Source organism: Cebidichthys violaceus, unplaced genomic scaffold (genome assembly GCF_023349555.1).
Source record: "Cebidichthys violaceus isolate CVI_PGR_0920_01 unplaced genomic scaffold, fCebVio1.0.p SCAF_1, whole genome shotgun sequence".
NCBI classification, from domain to species: Eukaryota; Metazoa; Chordata; class Actinopteri; order Perciformes; family Stichaeidae; genus Cebidichthys; species Cebidichthys violaceus.
In genome coordinates this window covers 22,070,222-22,087,430 of record NW_027176262.1, presented here as the reverse complement: position 1 = coordinate 22,087,430, position 17,209 = coordinate 22,070,222, and the positions used below count along the sequence as shown (strand labels likewise).

Below are 17,209 nucleotides of genomic sequence, written 5' to 3'. Positions count from 1 at the left end.
CAAACAGGAATCAGGAGAGGAGAGGCAAAGTTCTTGGTCAGGGACGGAAGGCTAGGTTGAATAACCAGGAGGCAGACGAAGCAGGGAATCGGGGACAGGCGAGGTCGGTACCGGGAAGACAGGCAGGAGAACGCTGGAAAGACTGGCATCGCAAAGAACAATCTGGCAAAGGAGTGAGTGTGGAGCTGGTGACTATATGCTGGGCTGATTGCATGTGATGAGAGGCAGCTGTGTGCACAGGTGAGTGGAGTGAACTGACGAGGTGGGTGTGGCTGACAGGCTGAGTGGGGCAGAGGCAGGATCAATGGAAAATGACTGATGGCTGGATGACTGAACTGTGACAAACGTGGAGAAAGCTAACACATAATTGTTGTTTTGTATCGTTGTGCACAGCTCTTTCGTGGATTTCGAACTTAGCAATTCATTTAAAATCAGCAGTCAAGTGTCAGACCATCTTTCGAAGGGATATGCTACAAATACTGAAGGACTAATGAGTTGGTGAAAAAGGCAAGTCCAGATCAAAACAAACTAAGAAGTGATGCAATACGTGAAAACAGATGGATTTACATTGTAGTTACTTGAATGCCTGGTGCATCTCATATAAACACTAAATGGTGCCTTGGGACAGCCCAGTGTCAATTAAGGGGAAAAAAACAAATAACATTGGACGATAACACTGGCCGATCTACCTAGGCCGGTCGGACAAAAAATAAAATATAAAGACAGTTGTGTCACCCAAAAAACATGCTGTCCCAACAAGAAAATGCTCCGTATGTCAGATGGCCAGTCCACATATATTGCTCTTTTCTTAATAATGGGTCTTTTGATCTAAACGATTGGACACACAACATGCGTTGAACCATTGACCAATCACATTACATTACATTACATTACAGTCATTTAGCAGATGCTTTTATCCAAAGCAACTTACAATAAGTGCATTCAACATTGGTAATCAAAAGAACTACTAGTCACCAGAAGTCATGAGTACATTTCCTTTTCCAAACAAGCATCTAAGAGCATGAAGCAGAGCATAACTCAGAGCCAAAGTACAGTGCAGATACAAGAATAACAGTTAGTGCTATAAGTAATACGAATACAATAAGTGCAACAAGCTGGTATGAATACAATAAGTGCTAAGTGGAAGGCTCAGGGTAGCACTTTCTGAAGAGGTGGGTTTTCAGCCTGCGCAGAAAGATGGGCAGCGACTCTGCTGTCCTGACGTCAGTGGGAAGTTCATTCCACCACTGTGGGGCCAGGACAGAAAACAGCCGTGACCGGGTCGATCGGCCGCCAGGACCTCTAAGCGACGGGGCAACCAATCGCCCCCAGGCAGCAGAGCGAAGTGGTCGGGCGGGGGTGTAAGGCTTGACCGTGGCCTGGAGATACGAAGGAGCTGTTCCTTTCACTGCCCTGTAGGCTAGCACCAGAGTCTTAAACTGGATGCGAGCTCTTATAGGTAGCCAGTGTAGAGAACGGAGAAAGGAAGTTGTGTAGGAGAACTTGGGGCGATTGAACACCAGGCGAGCTGCGGCTTTCTGGACAAGCTCCAGAGGTCTGATGGCCGACGCCGGGGCTCCGGCGAGTAGAGAGTGTCAGTAGTCCAGGTGGGAGATGACAAGAGCCTGGATGAGAACCTGCGCCGTCTCGTCAGTCAGGAAGGGACGAATCCTCCTGATGTTTTAGAGCAGGAATCTGCAGGAGCGTGTAACGGATGAAATGTTTGCCGAGAATGACAGTTGGTCATCCAGGGTCACACCCAGGTTCCTCACAGTCCGTGTTGGCGTCACCACGGTATCATCGATGGTGATGGACAGGTCCCGGTGCGGGCAACCCTTCCCCGGGAGGAACAGTAGCTCAGTTTTGTCTAGGTTGAGCTTGAGGTGGTGTGTCGTCATCCTCTTCGAGATGTCAGCCAAACACGCAGCGATGCGCGTCTCCACTTGGGTGTCACTGGGGGGAAATGACAAGACCAGCTGGGTGTCATCGGCATAACAATGGTAGGAGAAGTCATGCGAGCGAATAACAGAACCCAGAGATGTTGTGTAGAGCGAGAAGAGAAGGGGGCCCAGGACTGAACCTTGCGGAACCCCCGTAGTCAGCATGCGTGGTTCCGACACGGCCCCCCTCCAGGTCACCTGGTAGGATCGACCCGTCAGGTAGGATGCAAACAGGGAGAGTGCAGAGCCTGAGACGCCCATCCCCTCGAGGGTGGAGAGGAGGATTTGATGGTTCACAGTGTCAAACGCCGCAGACAAGTCCAGGAGAATCAGGACAGAGGAGAGAGAGTTAGCTCTCGCGGCGTGAAGCGACTGTCACCGCAAGGAGGGCCGTCTCTGTCGAGTGACCCACTTTGAACCCGGACTGATGGGCGTCCAAAAAGTTGTTTTGGTGGAGATAGGAAGACAGTTGGTTAAAGACAGCACGTTCAAGTGAACACCGCTACTTTAACATCTCTACTTGTGGGCTTAATGGAGAATTCCTTTTGAAAAAATGAGAGAAGGACTCTTGTCTAGCTAAAAGGTTATGGCTTGATTAGGCCTCAACAGATCCTTCTTTTATTAAAACGAGGGATGCCTGGCTATGCTTTCAAGCTATATTGACAGACGTTAGTACAGAGCTAGCCACCTGCCTACACTTGCTAATTACCTATGGTTTGATAAACCCCGAATCAGTTTTAACAAGGCCCAGAAAATGGCCACCGTGGGAATGTGGTGAATTGAAATAGATGATAAGATTGTAGCTGTAACTAATCAGTGCTACGAGTGGGACGTTGAACGAACGGTACAGTTGTAGCCTATACAACAGTGAAATGGGTGTTTGCGTGAGTCTTTTTGTGTTATTTTACCATAATACACAGCATATGGAGGCTAAAAAGAAAACACTTTTGCCATCAAGTTTTCCTTGATGACTGAGAGCTCTGCAATGCTGCAGAATTAATTGATTCAAGCAAAGTGACAGGTTTCTCAAGTATAATGCTAACTTTAATGAGTTTATTGATTGTTTTCAATCCATTGATGAAATTAAGATAAGTTCATGTCCATGATTGTTAGAATAGATTGTACAATACATTTTCACCTTTTTTCTACAGTTGGGTGTCTACTTTTTCAAATCCAAATCCGTAGGAATAGACCGCATGTTATATTCTACACAATGACTATGTTGGAAATGGACACAACTTCTATTGTTCTGAAAAAGAACAATGTCTGGGACACTTTAATGTATTGTAAGAAATAGGCATCATCAGTGTATTATAATCACACATATGCCATTCAATTAAATCATTTTCTTTGAAATAACAATATAACAAAGCAAGAGACACTTATTAAACATGTTAATTTAATGGGGCAACATGAATTTAATTCATCAATCAAGATACATTTGATGACTGTTGCTTATACAAGCCACAGAGAGCATAGCTTTTCAGTGCAAGAAAAAATGTTTCATCCCTGAGGCCATAAACAAGAGGACTCAGACATCTTGGAGCGAGAATAAAAGTAATGTAATTAATATACCTGACATTAATGTATAACAGTAAATTATTCTGAAGTACAGCAGCCTCTATGAATGGACACCACAGCTGGATGAGACAGAGCAGCAGCTGGAAAGCATGAAGAATTACCGTTCTGAGCCCTTTCCATGTTGACTTTTTATCCTCCCCTGCTGCAGCTTTGGCCACTTTCATTATTTTAACATAGCAGAATACAATAGTAATACACATCATGAAGAAGTAAAACTGTTGTACAGCTGACCGAAGATGACCCTGCCATTTGTAAAAGATGAAGATTTCCACAGAGCATATTCTGCCCTGGGTATAGAAGCTGAAGGGCGCAGATGCAAAGAAGATGGATAGACTAACAATGCAGGGTATAGAGCTGAGGCCGTGAATGATGAGGATGCAGTGCAGAGCTCTGCTTTGGGAGCACAGCTCTCCATGGCGCAGGGGCATGCAAATGGCCACGTAGCGCTCCAGGGTCATCGCTGTCAAAGTAACTGGTGTGACAAAAATGTAAATAGACAAAACAATATAGATAATAACACACAACCACATTTGCATGGAAAACCTAAAATAATTAAAAATTAGCAGGATGTCAGTCATAATTAAAAGCAAAGAGTCAGACAGTAGTGTTATAGCAAATAAGATGTACCGCATGGCTGTGTAGAAGTCTTTCATAAAAAAAGTTGTGATGAGCAAAAAGTTGATGCAAAGGAAAACTGAAACCAAAACCTGAACAACAATGACCCGATCGTTGATCTCGTACGTTGACGATTCACCACCAACCACCGAGTTATTGGCCGCCATATATTTCTCAGTTATAGTCAGCCGCACACGGGTTTTAAACACTGTCTCAATCAACTTACTGTAGCTCTAAAGACAGATACATTCTGTCATTGTAACCTAAAATATGTGTATAAGCTAGATACACAGAATACCTCTGGCACATAGCCCAAATAACAACCTCACAACTGCAAATTATAGTTGATTACACACACCAGTATAATATCACATGAACCAACAATACATATGAACATATATAACAGCCTCAGATTACCAAACCATCTCTGCAGCAATGTGACATGGTGGTGCACAGCTCTCCCTGCTGCCTGGGAGAGGACTGTGTATGAAGACTTTATAGGGGCAACTGTAACACAAGGGGGACACCAAATTAGACTTTTTCAACCACATGTCATCATCACTCATTATTGCTAACAACACACCTCACTGGCCAGTGTTACTATAGTTACTTAACTTTGTGTGTTGGATACAACTTTGTGAGCTGGATCATGCTAGATGTGCTCTCCAACAAAAACTTTGTGGGGTGAAAATATGGCCATAGAGAGGTATTAGATATGGGGATAGCCCTATCCCTATTACCATTCTATTCTCTCCTGATCATTATTTTTTTTTTAAATCATCCTCAGCTCAGTATTGTTCTGACTGAACATTGATAAAATAACTTAGTTAAATTGTTTTAATAGTTGTAAACTTGCGAGCAATCCAAGGGCTTTGTCCCCGTATAACTGATTGCCATAGTGTCTTTTTTTTATTCTACCACAGGGAATCACCACAGTCATGACAACTTTAAGTGTTATTGTATTGTTGTTTTTCAGTGTCAGAAAGGATACATAGATTCAAGACCCAACAATGTATTTCCTGTGTCCAACAGGAAAGCACTGAAGCCAGCTGATGGTTGCCTGTCTTTCCCTTTATTTGGTAATGCAAAGCAGTCACAAATCGGGTATCTGCTGTCCGGTGCTGCAGAATCTGATAGGGCCAGCTATGAGAAAGGGATTTTTTTTTATCCAGTGCTGTAAGCTTTTTGCCAGACACAGACACTTTTTTTTGTAGTTTTGCACCAAGATTTAAGTTCAGAGGTACAGGGAGCATCTTATTGATATTCCAGCCCACCCTCCCTCTCAGGTCACATGATTGGATGGAAGCCACAAATGGTCAAAGTCTAAGCTGCATGGCATAATCTTGTGCATGGAAACAGGGTGTTCCACTCAACATTCTAATTTGATGATTGGCCCACAGACCCACAGGCAAATCATCAACACGAAGGCTTGTGCTGGCATGGACAATCACTTCCACGGACACACTTCTGTCCGTACACATTGATTGTTGCGGACGGTGTGCAGGGAAGACGCTGACCCTTAAAGATACCTCCTCAGTAGTATTTATCAGCTTTAGCATGATCGCTCACTAGAATAGTGTACAAGGACTGAGCCATTATTATGACATTTCAAAATGAATGCTCTTCAAAATTGTCCCAACAGATCCTTCTTTTATTAAAACGAGGGATGCCTGGCTATGCTTTCAAGCTATATTGGCAGACGTTAGTACAGAGCTAGCCAGCTGCCTACACTTGCTAATTAGCTATGGTTTGATAAACCCCGAACCAGTTTTAACAAGGCCCAGAAAATGGCCACCGTGGGAATGTGGTGAATTGAAATAGATGATAAGATTGTAGCTGTAACTAATCAGTGCTACGAGTGGGACGTTGAACGAACGGTACAGTTGTAGCCTATACAACAGTGAAATGGGTGTTTGCGTGAGTCTTTTTGTGTTATTTTACCATAATACACAGCATATGGAGGCTAAAAAGAAAACACTTTTGCCATCAAGTTTTCCTTGATGACTGAGAGCTCTGCAATGCTGCAGAATTAATTGATTCAAGCAAGTATAATGCTAACTTTAATGAGTTTATTGATTGTTTTCAATCCATTGATGAAATTAAGATAAGTTCATGTCCATGATTGTTAGACTAGATTGTACAATACATTTTCACCTTTTTTCTACAGTTGGGTGTCTACTTTTTCAAATCCAAATCCGTAGGAATAGACCGCATGTTATATTCTACACAATGACTATGTTGGAAATGGACACAACTTCTATTGTTCTGAAAAAGAACAATGTCTGGGACACTTTAATGTATTGTAAGAAATAGGCATCATCAGTGTATTATAATCACACATATGCCATTCAATTAAATCATTTTCTTTGAAATAACAATATAACAAAGCAAGAGACACTTATTAAACATGTTAATTTAATGGGGCAACATGAATTTAATTCATCAATCAAGATACATTTGATGACTGTTGATTATACAAGCCACAGAGAGCATAGCTTTTCAGTGCATGAAAAAATGTTTCATCCCTGAGGCCATAAACAAGAGGACTCAGACATCTTGAAGCGAGAATAAAAGTAATGTAATTAATATACCTGACATTAATGAATAACAGTAAATTAATCTGAAGTACAGCAGCCTCTATGAATGGACACCACAGCTGGATGAGACAGAGCAGCAGCTGGAAAGCATGAAGAATTACCGTTCTGAGCCCTTTCCATGTTGACTTTTTATCCTCTCCTGATGCAGCTTTGGCCACTTTCATTATTTTAACATAGCAGAATACAATAGTAATACACATGAGCACAAAGTAAAACTGATACACTCCTGCCCTAATATCATCCTGCCATCTGTACAAAATGAATATCTCCGATACGCACACTCTGTATTGTGTGTAAAAGCTAAGTGAGGCTGATGCAAAGAAGATGGAGAGAACAACAATAAAAGGTACGGCGCTGAGGCCGTGAATGATGAGGATACAGTACACAGTGCTGCTTTGGGAGCACAGCTCTCCATGGCGCAGGGGCATGCAAATGGCCACGTAGCGCTCCAGGGTCATCGCTGTCAAAGTAACTGGTGTGACGACAAAATACAGAATTACTCCAGCAGAAATAATGATGCACAACCAAACTGGCATGGTAAATTGAAAATAGTTTAAGATCAGCATTATATTAGAGATGAACAATAAGAAGCTATCAGACAGTAGTGTAACAGCAAATAAGATGTAGCGTGTAGTTTTGTAGAAGCACTCCTTTTTAAAAAACGTCATAATCAGCAACAAATTGATGGAAAGAAAAATCATCACCAGGATCTGCACAATAATGACCTGGTCGTTGATCGGCTGTAGAGACTGACCACCAACCAGCGAGCTGTTATCTGACATATACATATGTTTTTGAGGTTCTGCAAAAAGTCAAATCAAGTGTAATTTTGCAATGCATCTGTCAACAGAAAATGTGATACTTATCTGATAAAAAGTTAAGTTCAAGTGTCAAGCTTCTCTGAAGTGCCAAGATGCTGGTTTAAATACAGCAGTTTACCAAACCCAAGACTGTCTCAAAGACAAATGTCTTCTGCTGAGCTCACTGCAGGCGCCTGAGAGAGGGCTGTGCATGATGACTTTAAAGACTAAAACATCCCAGAATAACACCGAATGAAACTTTGTTATCACAATGTCGTCATCGTCACTCGCTGCTTGTTCCTCTCATTGGCTTACTGTTAGTACCACAGAGACTGTGAAGACGCCTCAGCCTCTTGATGACTTTTGAATATAGTTTTATTACTCAATAGCTACTTTTTGTATCTATAATGCTTTGGTTATGGTTTCAAGGCAATATTTTACATTGTGCTGTGTTAATGTAAAATAAGTGTACAAAATATAGACTGAACTACTTGTTTCAGCTCTATTCTCTCTGTTAACATCATTGTTGGTCAGTGAATTCATGTGTTAGGATTCTGATCATATTGGGATCTTAGGTTTGTTTTCTGTGTCTTCATTTCAGATGTGAGTGGGTACGTTTGCTCAAAAGAGTTGTTCTTTGTCTCGTAGTGGCGCTTCACATTACTGCTTTTAATAATCGTCACGGTCTCTGAACATATGAGACATACTGGTTTTAAACTGTCAGTGGGAAGAATGAACCTATGAAAGAGTCTCTTCATTCTTGGTTAAAGACTCTGGTCTCTCTGACCACTTCTCTCTCTTTGGAGAACGTCATGTGAAATAACTTCTCTGACTCACGTAATAATTCTCCTACTCCTCGTTCTCTTTCCTCGTCTCCCCGTGTGTCTACATCTCACTCGAGTCAGGAAACTTGTCAAAATACCCACATTTGATTGGCTGATTTGGAAGGCAGCGCTGGCATGCACCAAGGAGAAATCTGTCTGTGGGTGATATAGTGATGTACATAGATGAACTGTTGCCTAGTGGTCAATGCAGACACGCAAGGGTCTTAGAGACTGTCAGTGGTAAGGATGGACTTGTAAAGAGAGGGATAATCTCAGTGGGAGATAAAAGACTGAACAAGAATGGTGAGCGCCTTAGAAAGCTCTCCATAATGGAGTGCCCAGTGCAGAAGTTAGTTCTGTTGGGAAATTGTTGCTCCTAATATGAAAATGATTCATAGTTCATGTAATGTAATATGAAACATTCATAATGCAGTGGGAGTATAAGTAACCCAATTTCTATTTCAAACTCGGGAGAACCCGAGAACTCCCCATCCTCAGGGTGTGAGGAAGGCGAGTTCGCCGGCGGGTCCACTGCCTCCTCCTCAGACAGGGAGTCCTCCCACTGGTCTGGGGCAGTGGAAGGGCCAGCAGCAGGTGTCCTATGGCGACGGCCCCTGCCAATGTTGCTGAGGGAGGGCTGGTCCGGATGTTGCTGGTGAAAGTCTCGGATGAGACCTCGGTCCACAATGTGTTGAGCAGGAACCCAGGATCTTTCCTCCGGACCGTAGCCCTCCCAGTCGACGAGGTACTGGCAGCCCCTTCCACGTCGGCGAGAGCAGATGATGCGGCGCACAGCATAGATGAGTCCCCCTTCAATGAGGCGAGGGGGGGGTGGGGGTGGAGCAGCAGGCACCAGCGGGCTCTCGCTGACCGGCTTGACCTTGGACACATGGAATGTCGGGTGCACCCACATAGACCGAGGGAGCTTGAGCCGGACTGCCACAGGGCTGATGACCTTCTCGATGGCAAAGGGCCCGACAAACTTGGGAGCCAGCTTGTTGGATTCCACACGCAGAGGAAGGTCACGGGTGGAGAGCCAAACCTTCTGGCCCACCGGGTACTCTGGAGCTTGAGAGCGACGACGGTTGGCTGCTGAGGAGTACCGGTCTGCCCTAGCACGGGCCCAGGTCCGACGACAGGTCCGACGCCAGCTTCCAGGGCTGGGAAGAGAGGAGGCTGGTAACCGTAGGCACACTGGAAAGGAGACAAACCGGTGGCGGAGCTGGTCAGGTCAGTTGTGGGCATATTCCACCCACAACAGATGCTGGGACCAAGAGGATGGGTTCTGTGACACCATACACCGGAGGGCCGTCTCCATTTCTTGGTTCATCCTCTCAGTCTGGACATTAGATTGAGGGTGGTACCCGGATGACAAACTGGCGGTGGCTCCCAAGAGGCTGCAGAACTCCCGCCAGAACACTGATGAAAACTGGTGCTCTCTGTCCAAGACCACGTCAACAGGAATCCCATGAAGGCGAAAGACATGGTTGAGGAGCAGCTGGGCTGTCTCTTTAGCTGACGGAAGCTTAGGCAAGGACACAAAGTGGGCCATCTTAGAGAAGCGGTCCATAATGGTAAGAATAGCCGTCTTCCCATCCGATGGTGGCAGGCCTGTCACAAAGTCCACTGAAATGTGGGAGCAGGGGCGATGTGGCACCGGGAGAGGCTGCAGGAGGCCGGATGGGGCTTGGCGCGATGGTTTGTTCTGGTTGCAGGTCTGGCAGGCTCTGACATACTCCCGGGTGTCCTCCTGTAACGTGGGCCACCAGAAACGTTGTAGAAGGACATCCCGGGTTCTCTGGATCCCAGGATGGCAGGTCCACCTTGAACCATGGGCCCACTGGAGTACATCCGACCTCAGAGCTGCAGGCACAAACAAGCAACCAGTAGGGCATGCACTCGGACCAGGCTGACCCTCTGTGGCAGCTCTCACTCTCTCCTCAATTTCCCAAGTCAGGGATGCCACAACACACGGGGACGGAAGGATGGTGTCAGGAGCACTGGCGCCATCATCCTCCCTCTGGAACTGACGTGACAGAGCGTCAGGTTTGACGTTGCGGGAGCCGGGTCTGTAGGAGAGGGTGAAATTGAACCTGGTGAAGAAGAGGGCCCATCGTGCCTGTCGAGAGTTGAGTCTCTTCGTGGTTCGGATGTACTCCAGGTTCTTGTGGTCCGTCCAAACCAGGAAGGGCTGCTTGGTTCCCTCCAGCCAGTGCCGCCACTCCTCCAGGGCCAGTTTAACAGCTAGGAGCTCCCGGTTACCAATGTCATAATTTCTCTCGGCTGGGGAAAGACGCCGAGAGAAAAAGGCACATGGGTGGAGCTTGTGGTCACTGGCTGCTCGCTGGGACAGCACAGCCCCTACACCCATGTCAGATGCATCCACCTCCACGACGAACTGCCGTTCGGCGTCGGGGACTTGGAGGATGGGCGCAGAACTGAAGCGGTCCCTCAGGGTCTGAAAGGCCGTATCTGCAGAATGGGACCATCGGAAGGAAGTCTTGGAGGATGTCAGGGCTGTGAGAGGGGCAGCGATGGAGCTATAGTTGCGGATGAAGCGCCTGTAAAAATTGGCAAAGCCCAGGAACTGCTGCAGCTTCTTACATTTTCAGGGACTGGCCAACACCTAACTGCGTCCACCTTGGCAGGATCCATCTCCAGGTGACCCGGGGTCACAATGTAACCCAGGAATGACACAGACTGTGTGTGAAACTCACACTTTTCGGCCTTCGCGAAAAGGGAGTTCTCCAGCAGGCGTTGGAGGACCATCTGGACATGGTGGATATGCTCTTCGCGGGACTTGGAGAAAATGAGGATGTCGTCTAAATAGACGAAAACATACTTGTCAATCATGTCTCTGAGGATGTTGTTGACCAAGGCCTGGAAGACTGCCGGGGCATTAGTGAGGCCGAATGGCATCACCAAATATTCATAATGTCCGGTGGGCGTGTTAAAAGCAGTCTTCCATTCATCCCCCTCTCTGAAGCGGACAAGGTGGTAGGCATTACGGAGGTCGAGCTTGGTGAAGATCATGGCCCCTTGAAGTAACTCAAAGGCTGAGGAGATGAGGGGAAGAGGGTACCGGTTCTTTATAGTGATGTCATTAAGTCCCCGGTAATCAATGCAGGGGCGCAGTGTCTTGTCCTTCTTCTCCACAAAGAAGAATCCTGCCCCAGCAGGAGACGACGAAGGTCGGATAATACCGGCAACCAGGGAGTCATTTATGTAAGACTCCATGAACTCTCGTTCAGGACCAGACAGGGAGTACAGACGCCCCTTGGGAGGTGAAGAGCCAGGCATCAGGTCAATGGAACAGTCATAAGGCCGATGAGCAGGCAATGAAGTTGCCTTAGCCTTACTGAACACCTCCCGAAAGTCATGGTACTCGACAGGAACACTGGACAAGTCAGGACAGGAACTGGAGTGCGTTGTCTGCTGGGGTACGGAGGCCTCTTTAAGGCAGACCTGGTGGCAGGAGTTCTTCCAACCGAGAATGGCCCCTGTGGCCCAGTCGATGTGGGGGCTGTGTCGACGGAGCCAAGGGTAGCCTAGGATCAGTGGAATGTTGGAAGATGACAGGAGGTGAAACCGGATGGTCTCATGGTGGTTACCGGAAAGTAGCAAGTGGACAGGAGAAGTCTGGTGAGTGACAGTCTCCAGAAGATGGCCATCAAGGGCTTTGGCAGGAATTGGGGTGTCAAGCGGAACCCTCTTTAGTCCCAGTTGTATGGCTAAGCTCTCTGCCATAATGTTGGCATCTGCACCAGAGTCTATAAAAGTGGGCAGGGTGTGTGCACCCCCAGGAAGGAGGAGCTTGACTTGGAACAGGGGGCGTAAGCTTGAGGAGGAAGACTTTGCTGCCGTGTGACTCACCAGGACTTCCTCACTCACTGGTGAGCCCTGTCTTTTAACGGGCAGCGGGAGATAAAATGTCCAGCTTGCCCACAGTACATGCACAGGTTCCCCTTACGGCGGCGCTCTCGCTCTTCGGGTGTAAGCTTGGTGCGGCCCACCTGCATGGGCTCAGGCTCTACACCATTATCCATACCGGGTGATGAGGAACCGGAAGCAGATGAGGAACCTGGCCAGCGGGCTGGGTCGAGACGACCAGGAGTGTTCTGCCTCCTCTCCCTTCTCCGGACCTGGATGCGGAGGTCCAGCCGGACAGTAAGTTCAATGAGTTTATCAAGTGTGGAAGGTAGAGGATAGGAAACCAGTTCATCCTTGATGTAGTCTGCCAGACCATGCAGAAAAGCATCGCGCAGAGCAGCAGTGTTCCAGTCGCTCCGACGGGCCCTGGTCCGGAAGTCGATGGAGAAGTCAGCCACTGACTGGTTCCCTTGGCGCAGGGAGAGCAGATCACGGGCGGCATCAGATCCGGAAGCGCCCAACCCGAACACCTTGCGTAGTTCCTCAGAGAAGGCCTGGAATGATGCACAGGCGGGAGTCCGCCTCTCCCACTCTGCTGTTCCCCAGAGGAGGGCTCTGCCGGTCAGGTTGCTGATTACGTACGCCACCCTGGCTTCCTCGGTGGCAAACGTGTATGGCTGCAGGCTGAAGAGTAAGGAGCAGGAGGTCAGGAATGAACCGCAGAGTTCAGGATTTCCATCATATCGCTCAGGGGTTCCCACTCGGGCTCGGAGATCATCCTGGGCTGTGGCAGAGCTGGAGCAGGAGGTTCCGGTGTGGGGACTGGAACTGCAGGAGGGCGAGTGGACATCAGCTGTTGCAACTGGGCGGAGAGGGCTGCAAAGGCGTTGGCCTCTGCAGCTCGTCTGGCGTATGCATCAGCCTCCTCCATTCTCTGCTGATGTTGCACGAGCGCGTTCTCAATCCTCTCAAACCGATTCTGTGGTGAGGGTAGTCCTGCTGGGTCCATGTCTGGCCAGATTGTACTGTAACGGGTGGTGTATGGACCCAATTGCAGTACAAAGGACTCAGAAGACAGAGGTAAAAGTTCAACGTTTTACTTAGACTCCGGCAGACAGGCAAACGGTTTAGAAACCGGCAAACAGGAATCAGGAGAGGAGAGGCAAAGTTCTTGGTCAGGGATGGAAGGCTAGGTCGAATAACCAGGAGGCAGACGAAGCAGGGAATCGGGGACAGGCGAGGTCGGTACCGGGAAGACAAGCAGGAGAACGTTGGAAAGACTGGCATCGCAAAGAACAATCTGGCAAAGGAGTGAGTGTGGAGCTGGTGACTATATGCTGGGCTGATTGCATGTGATGAGAGGCAGCTGTGTGCACAGGTGAGTGGAGTGAACTGACGAGGTGGGTGTGGCTGACAGGCTGAGTGGGGCAGAGGCAGGATCTGTCAGGTATCACAAAACGACAGACAAGAACCCAATAGCACGACACAGAAAACAGTTCAGGTGTAGAAACCGGGTTTAATAACCAGCAGATGTCAAACCAGGTAGTAACCTGCGTGGCAAACAAATCCAGTGGGAGCAGGCAAAAGGGAAGGTCCAAAGTCCAAAAAGGTAGGTCAATACACGAATAATCAGGATCAGAATCGGAATGACAGGTTGCTGGATAGCAAGGGAAACACACTAGACAATCTGGCAGAGAACTGAGGGAAATGGACCGGTACATATACACTGAGGGGCTGATTGCTGATGAGGAGCAGGTGAGTATGGAGGTGGGGCAGGCCAGGTGAAATGAAATCAGCAATTAGTGCAGAGCGGGGGGGAGTGGCAGATTCTGAAATGACATGAGAGTTAGTGTGGCAAAACAGGAGACAGACAAATGAAAAACTAAAGCCTGGCTGAAGTTGTGACAGGATCAATGGAAAATAAATGATGGCTGGATGACTGAACTGTGACAAACGTGGAGAAAGCTAACACATAATTGTTGTTTTGTATCGTTGTGCACAGCTCTTTCGTGGATTTCGAACTTAGCAATTCATTTAAAATCATCAGTCAAGTGTCAGACCATCTTTCGAAGGGATATGCTACAAATACTGAAGGACTAATGAGTTGGTGAAAAAGGCAAGTCCAGATCAAAACAAACTAAGAAGTGATGCAATACGTGAAAACAGATGGATTTACATTGTAGTTACTTGAATGCCTGGTGCATCTCATATAAACACTAAATGGTGCCTTGGGACAGCCCAGTGTCAATTAAGGGGAAAAAAACAAATAACATTGGACGATAACACTGGCCGATCTACCTAGGCCGGTCGGACAAAAAATAAAATATAAAGACAGTTGTGTCACCCAAAAAACATGCTGTCCCAACAAGAAAATGCTCCGTATGTCAGATGGCCAGTCCACATATATTGCTCTTTTCTTAATAATGGGTCTTTTGATCTAAACGATTGGACACACAACATGCGTTGAACCATTGACCAATCACATTACATTACATTACATTACAGTCATTTAGCAGATGCTTTTATCCAAAGCAACTTACAATAAGTGCATTCAACATTGGTAATCAAAAGAACTACTAGTCACCAGAAGTCATGAGTACATTTCCTTTTCCAAACAAGCATCTAAGAGCATGAAGCAGAGCATAACTCAGAGCCAAAGTACAGTGCAGATACAAGAATAACAGTTAGTGCTATAAGTAATACGAATACAATAAGTGCAACAAGCTGGTATGAATACAATAAGTGCTAAGTGGAAGGCTCAGGGTAGCACTTTCTGAAGAGGTGGGTTTTCAGCCTGCGCAGAAAGATGGGCAGCGACTCTGCTGTCCTGACGTCAGTGGGAAGTTCATTCCACCACTGTGGGGCCAGGACAGAAAACAGCCGTGACCGGGTCGATCGGCCGCCAGGACCTCTAAGCGACGGGGCAACCAATCGCCCCCAGGCAGCAGAGCGAAGTGGTCGGGCGGGGGTGTAAGGCTTGACCGTGGCCTGGAGATACGAAGGAGCTGTTCCTTTCACTGCCCTGTAGGCTAGCACCAGAGTCTTAAACTGGATGCGAGCTCTTACAGGTAGCCAGTGTAGAGAACGGAGAAAGGAAGTTGTGTAGGAGAACTTGGGGCGATTGAACACCAGGCGAGCTGCGGCTTTCTGGACAAGCTCCAGAGGTCTGATGGCCGACGCCGGGGCTCCGGCGAGTAGAGAGTGTCAGTAGTCCAGGTGGGAGATGACAAGAGCCTGGATGAGAACCTGCGCCGTCTCGTCAGTCAGGAAGGGACGAATCCTCCTGATGTTTTAGAGCAGGAATCTGCAGGAGCGTGTAACGGATGAAATGTTTGCCGAGAATGACAGTTGGTCATCCAGGGTCACACCCAGGTTCCTCGCAGTCCGAGTTGGCGTCACCACGGTATCATCGATGGTGATGGACAGGTCCCGGTGCGGGCAACCCTTCCCCGGGAGGAACAGTAGCTCAGTTTTGTCTAGGTTGAGCTTGAGGTGGTGTGTCGTCATCCTCTTCGAGATGTCAGCCAAACACGCAGCGATGCGCGTCTCCACTTGGGTGTCACCGGGGGGAAATGACAAGACCAGCTGGGTGTCATCGGCATAACAATGGTAGGAGAAGTCATGCGAGCGAATAACAGAACCCAGAGATGTTGTGTAGAGCGAGAAGAGAAGGGGGCCCAGGACTGAACCTTGCGGAACCCCCGTAGTCAGCATGCGTGGTTCCGACACGGCCCCCCTCCAGGTCACCTGGTAGGATCGACCCGTCAGGTAGGATGCAAACAGGGAGAGTGCAGAGCCTGAGACGCCCATCCCCTCGAGGGTGGAGAGGAGGATTTGATGGTTCAAAGTGTCAAACACCGCAGACAAGTCCAGGAGAATCAGAACAGAGGAGAGAGAGTTAGCTCTCGCGGCGTGAAGCGGCTCTGTCACCGCAAGGAGGGCCGTCTCTGTCGAGTGACCCACTTTGAACCCGGACTGATGGGCGTCCAAAAGGTTGTTTTGGTGGAGATAGGAAGACAGTTGGTTAAAGACAGCACGTTCAAGTGAACACCGCTACTTTAACATCTCTACTTGTGGGCTTAATGGAGAATTCCTTTTGAAAAAATGAGAGAAGGACTCTTGTCTAGCTAAAAGGTTATGGCTTGATTAGGCCTCAACAGATCCTTCTTTTATTAAAACGAGCGATGCCTGGCTATGCTTTCAAGCTATATTGGCAGACGTTAGTACAGAGCTAGCCAGCTGCCTACACTTGCTAATTACCTATGGTTTGATAAACCCCGAACCAGTTTTAACAAGGCCCAGAAAATGGCCACCGTGGGAATGTGGTGAATTGAAATAGATGATAAGATTGTAGCTGTAACTAATCAGTGCTACGAGTGGGACGTTGAACGAACGGTACAGTTGTAGCCTATACAACAGTGAAATGGATGTTTGCGTGAGTCTTTTTGTGTTATTTTACCATAGTACACAGCATATGGAGGCTAAAAAGAAAACACTTTTGCCATCAAGTTTTCCTTGATGACTGAGAGCTCTGCAATGCTGCAGAATTAATTGATTCAAGCAAAGTGACAGGTTTCTCAAAGTATAATGCTAACTTTAATGAGTTTATTGATTGTTTTCAATCCATTGATGAAATTAAGATAAGTTCATGTCCATGATTGTTAGAATAGATTGTACAATACATTTTCACCTTTTTTCTACAGTTGGGTGTCTACTTTTTCAAATCCAAATCCGTAGGAATAGACCGCATGTTATTTTCTACACAATGACTATGTTGGAAATGGACACAACTTCTATTGTTCTGAAAAAGAACAATGTCTGGGACACTTTAATGTATTGTAAGAAATAGGCATCATCAGTGTATTATAATCACACATATGCCATTCAATTAAATCATTTTCTTTGAAATAACAATATAACAAAGCAAGAGACACTTATTAAACATGTTAATTTAATGGGGCAACATGAATTTAATTCATCAA

The 17,209-nt window shown here is 46.9% G+C and overlaps 2 protein-coding genes across 2 annotated transcripts; both read right to left on the bottom strand.

Annotated features, from left to right (window-relative positions):
* Window positions 1-3,370: 3,370 nt before the first annotated feature.
* On the bottom strand, window positions 3,371-4,303 carry LOC137884911 (odorant receptor 131-2-like). Its single transcript, XM_068727042.1, has one exon. It carries the CDS (start codon window positions 4,301-4,303, stop codon window positions 3,371-3,373), a length of 933 nt encoding a protein of 310 aa, XP_068583143.1.
* A 2,279-nt stretch (window positions 4,304-6,582) lies between these two features.
* Window positions 6,583-7,515, bottom strand: LOC137884835 (odorant receptor 131-2-like). Its single transcript, XM_068726918.1, has one exon. The coding sequence runs from the start codon at window positions 7,513-7,515 to the stop codon at window positions 6,583-6,585; it is 933 nt and encodes a 310-aa protein (XP_068583019.1).
* Between the last annotated feature and the right edge of the window lie 9,694 nt (window positions 7,516-17,209).

Coding starts and splice junctions, on each gene's coding strand:
- LOC137884911 (XM_068727042.1), bottom strand. CDS start 4,303: ATGGCGGCCAATAACTCGGTGGTTGGTGGTGAATCGTCAACGTACGAG.
- LOC137884835 (XM_068726918.1), bottom strand. CDS start 7,515: ATGTCAGATAACAGCTCGCTGGTTGGTGGTCAGTCTCTACAGCCGATC.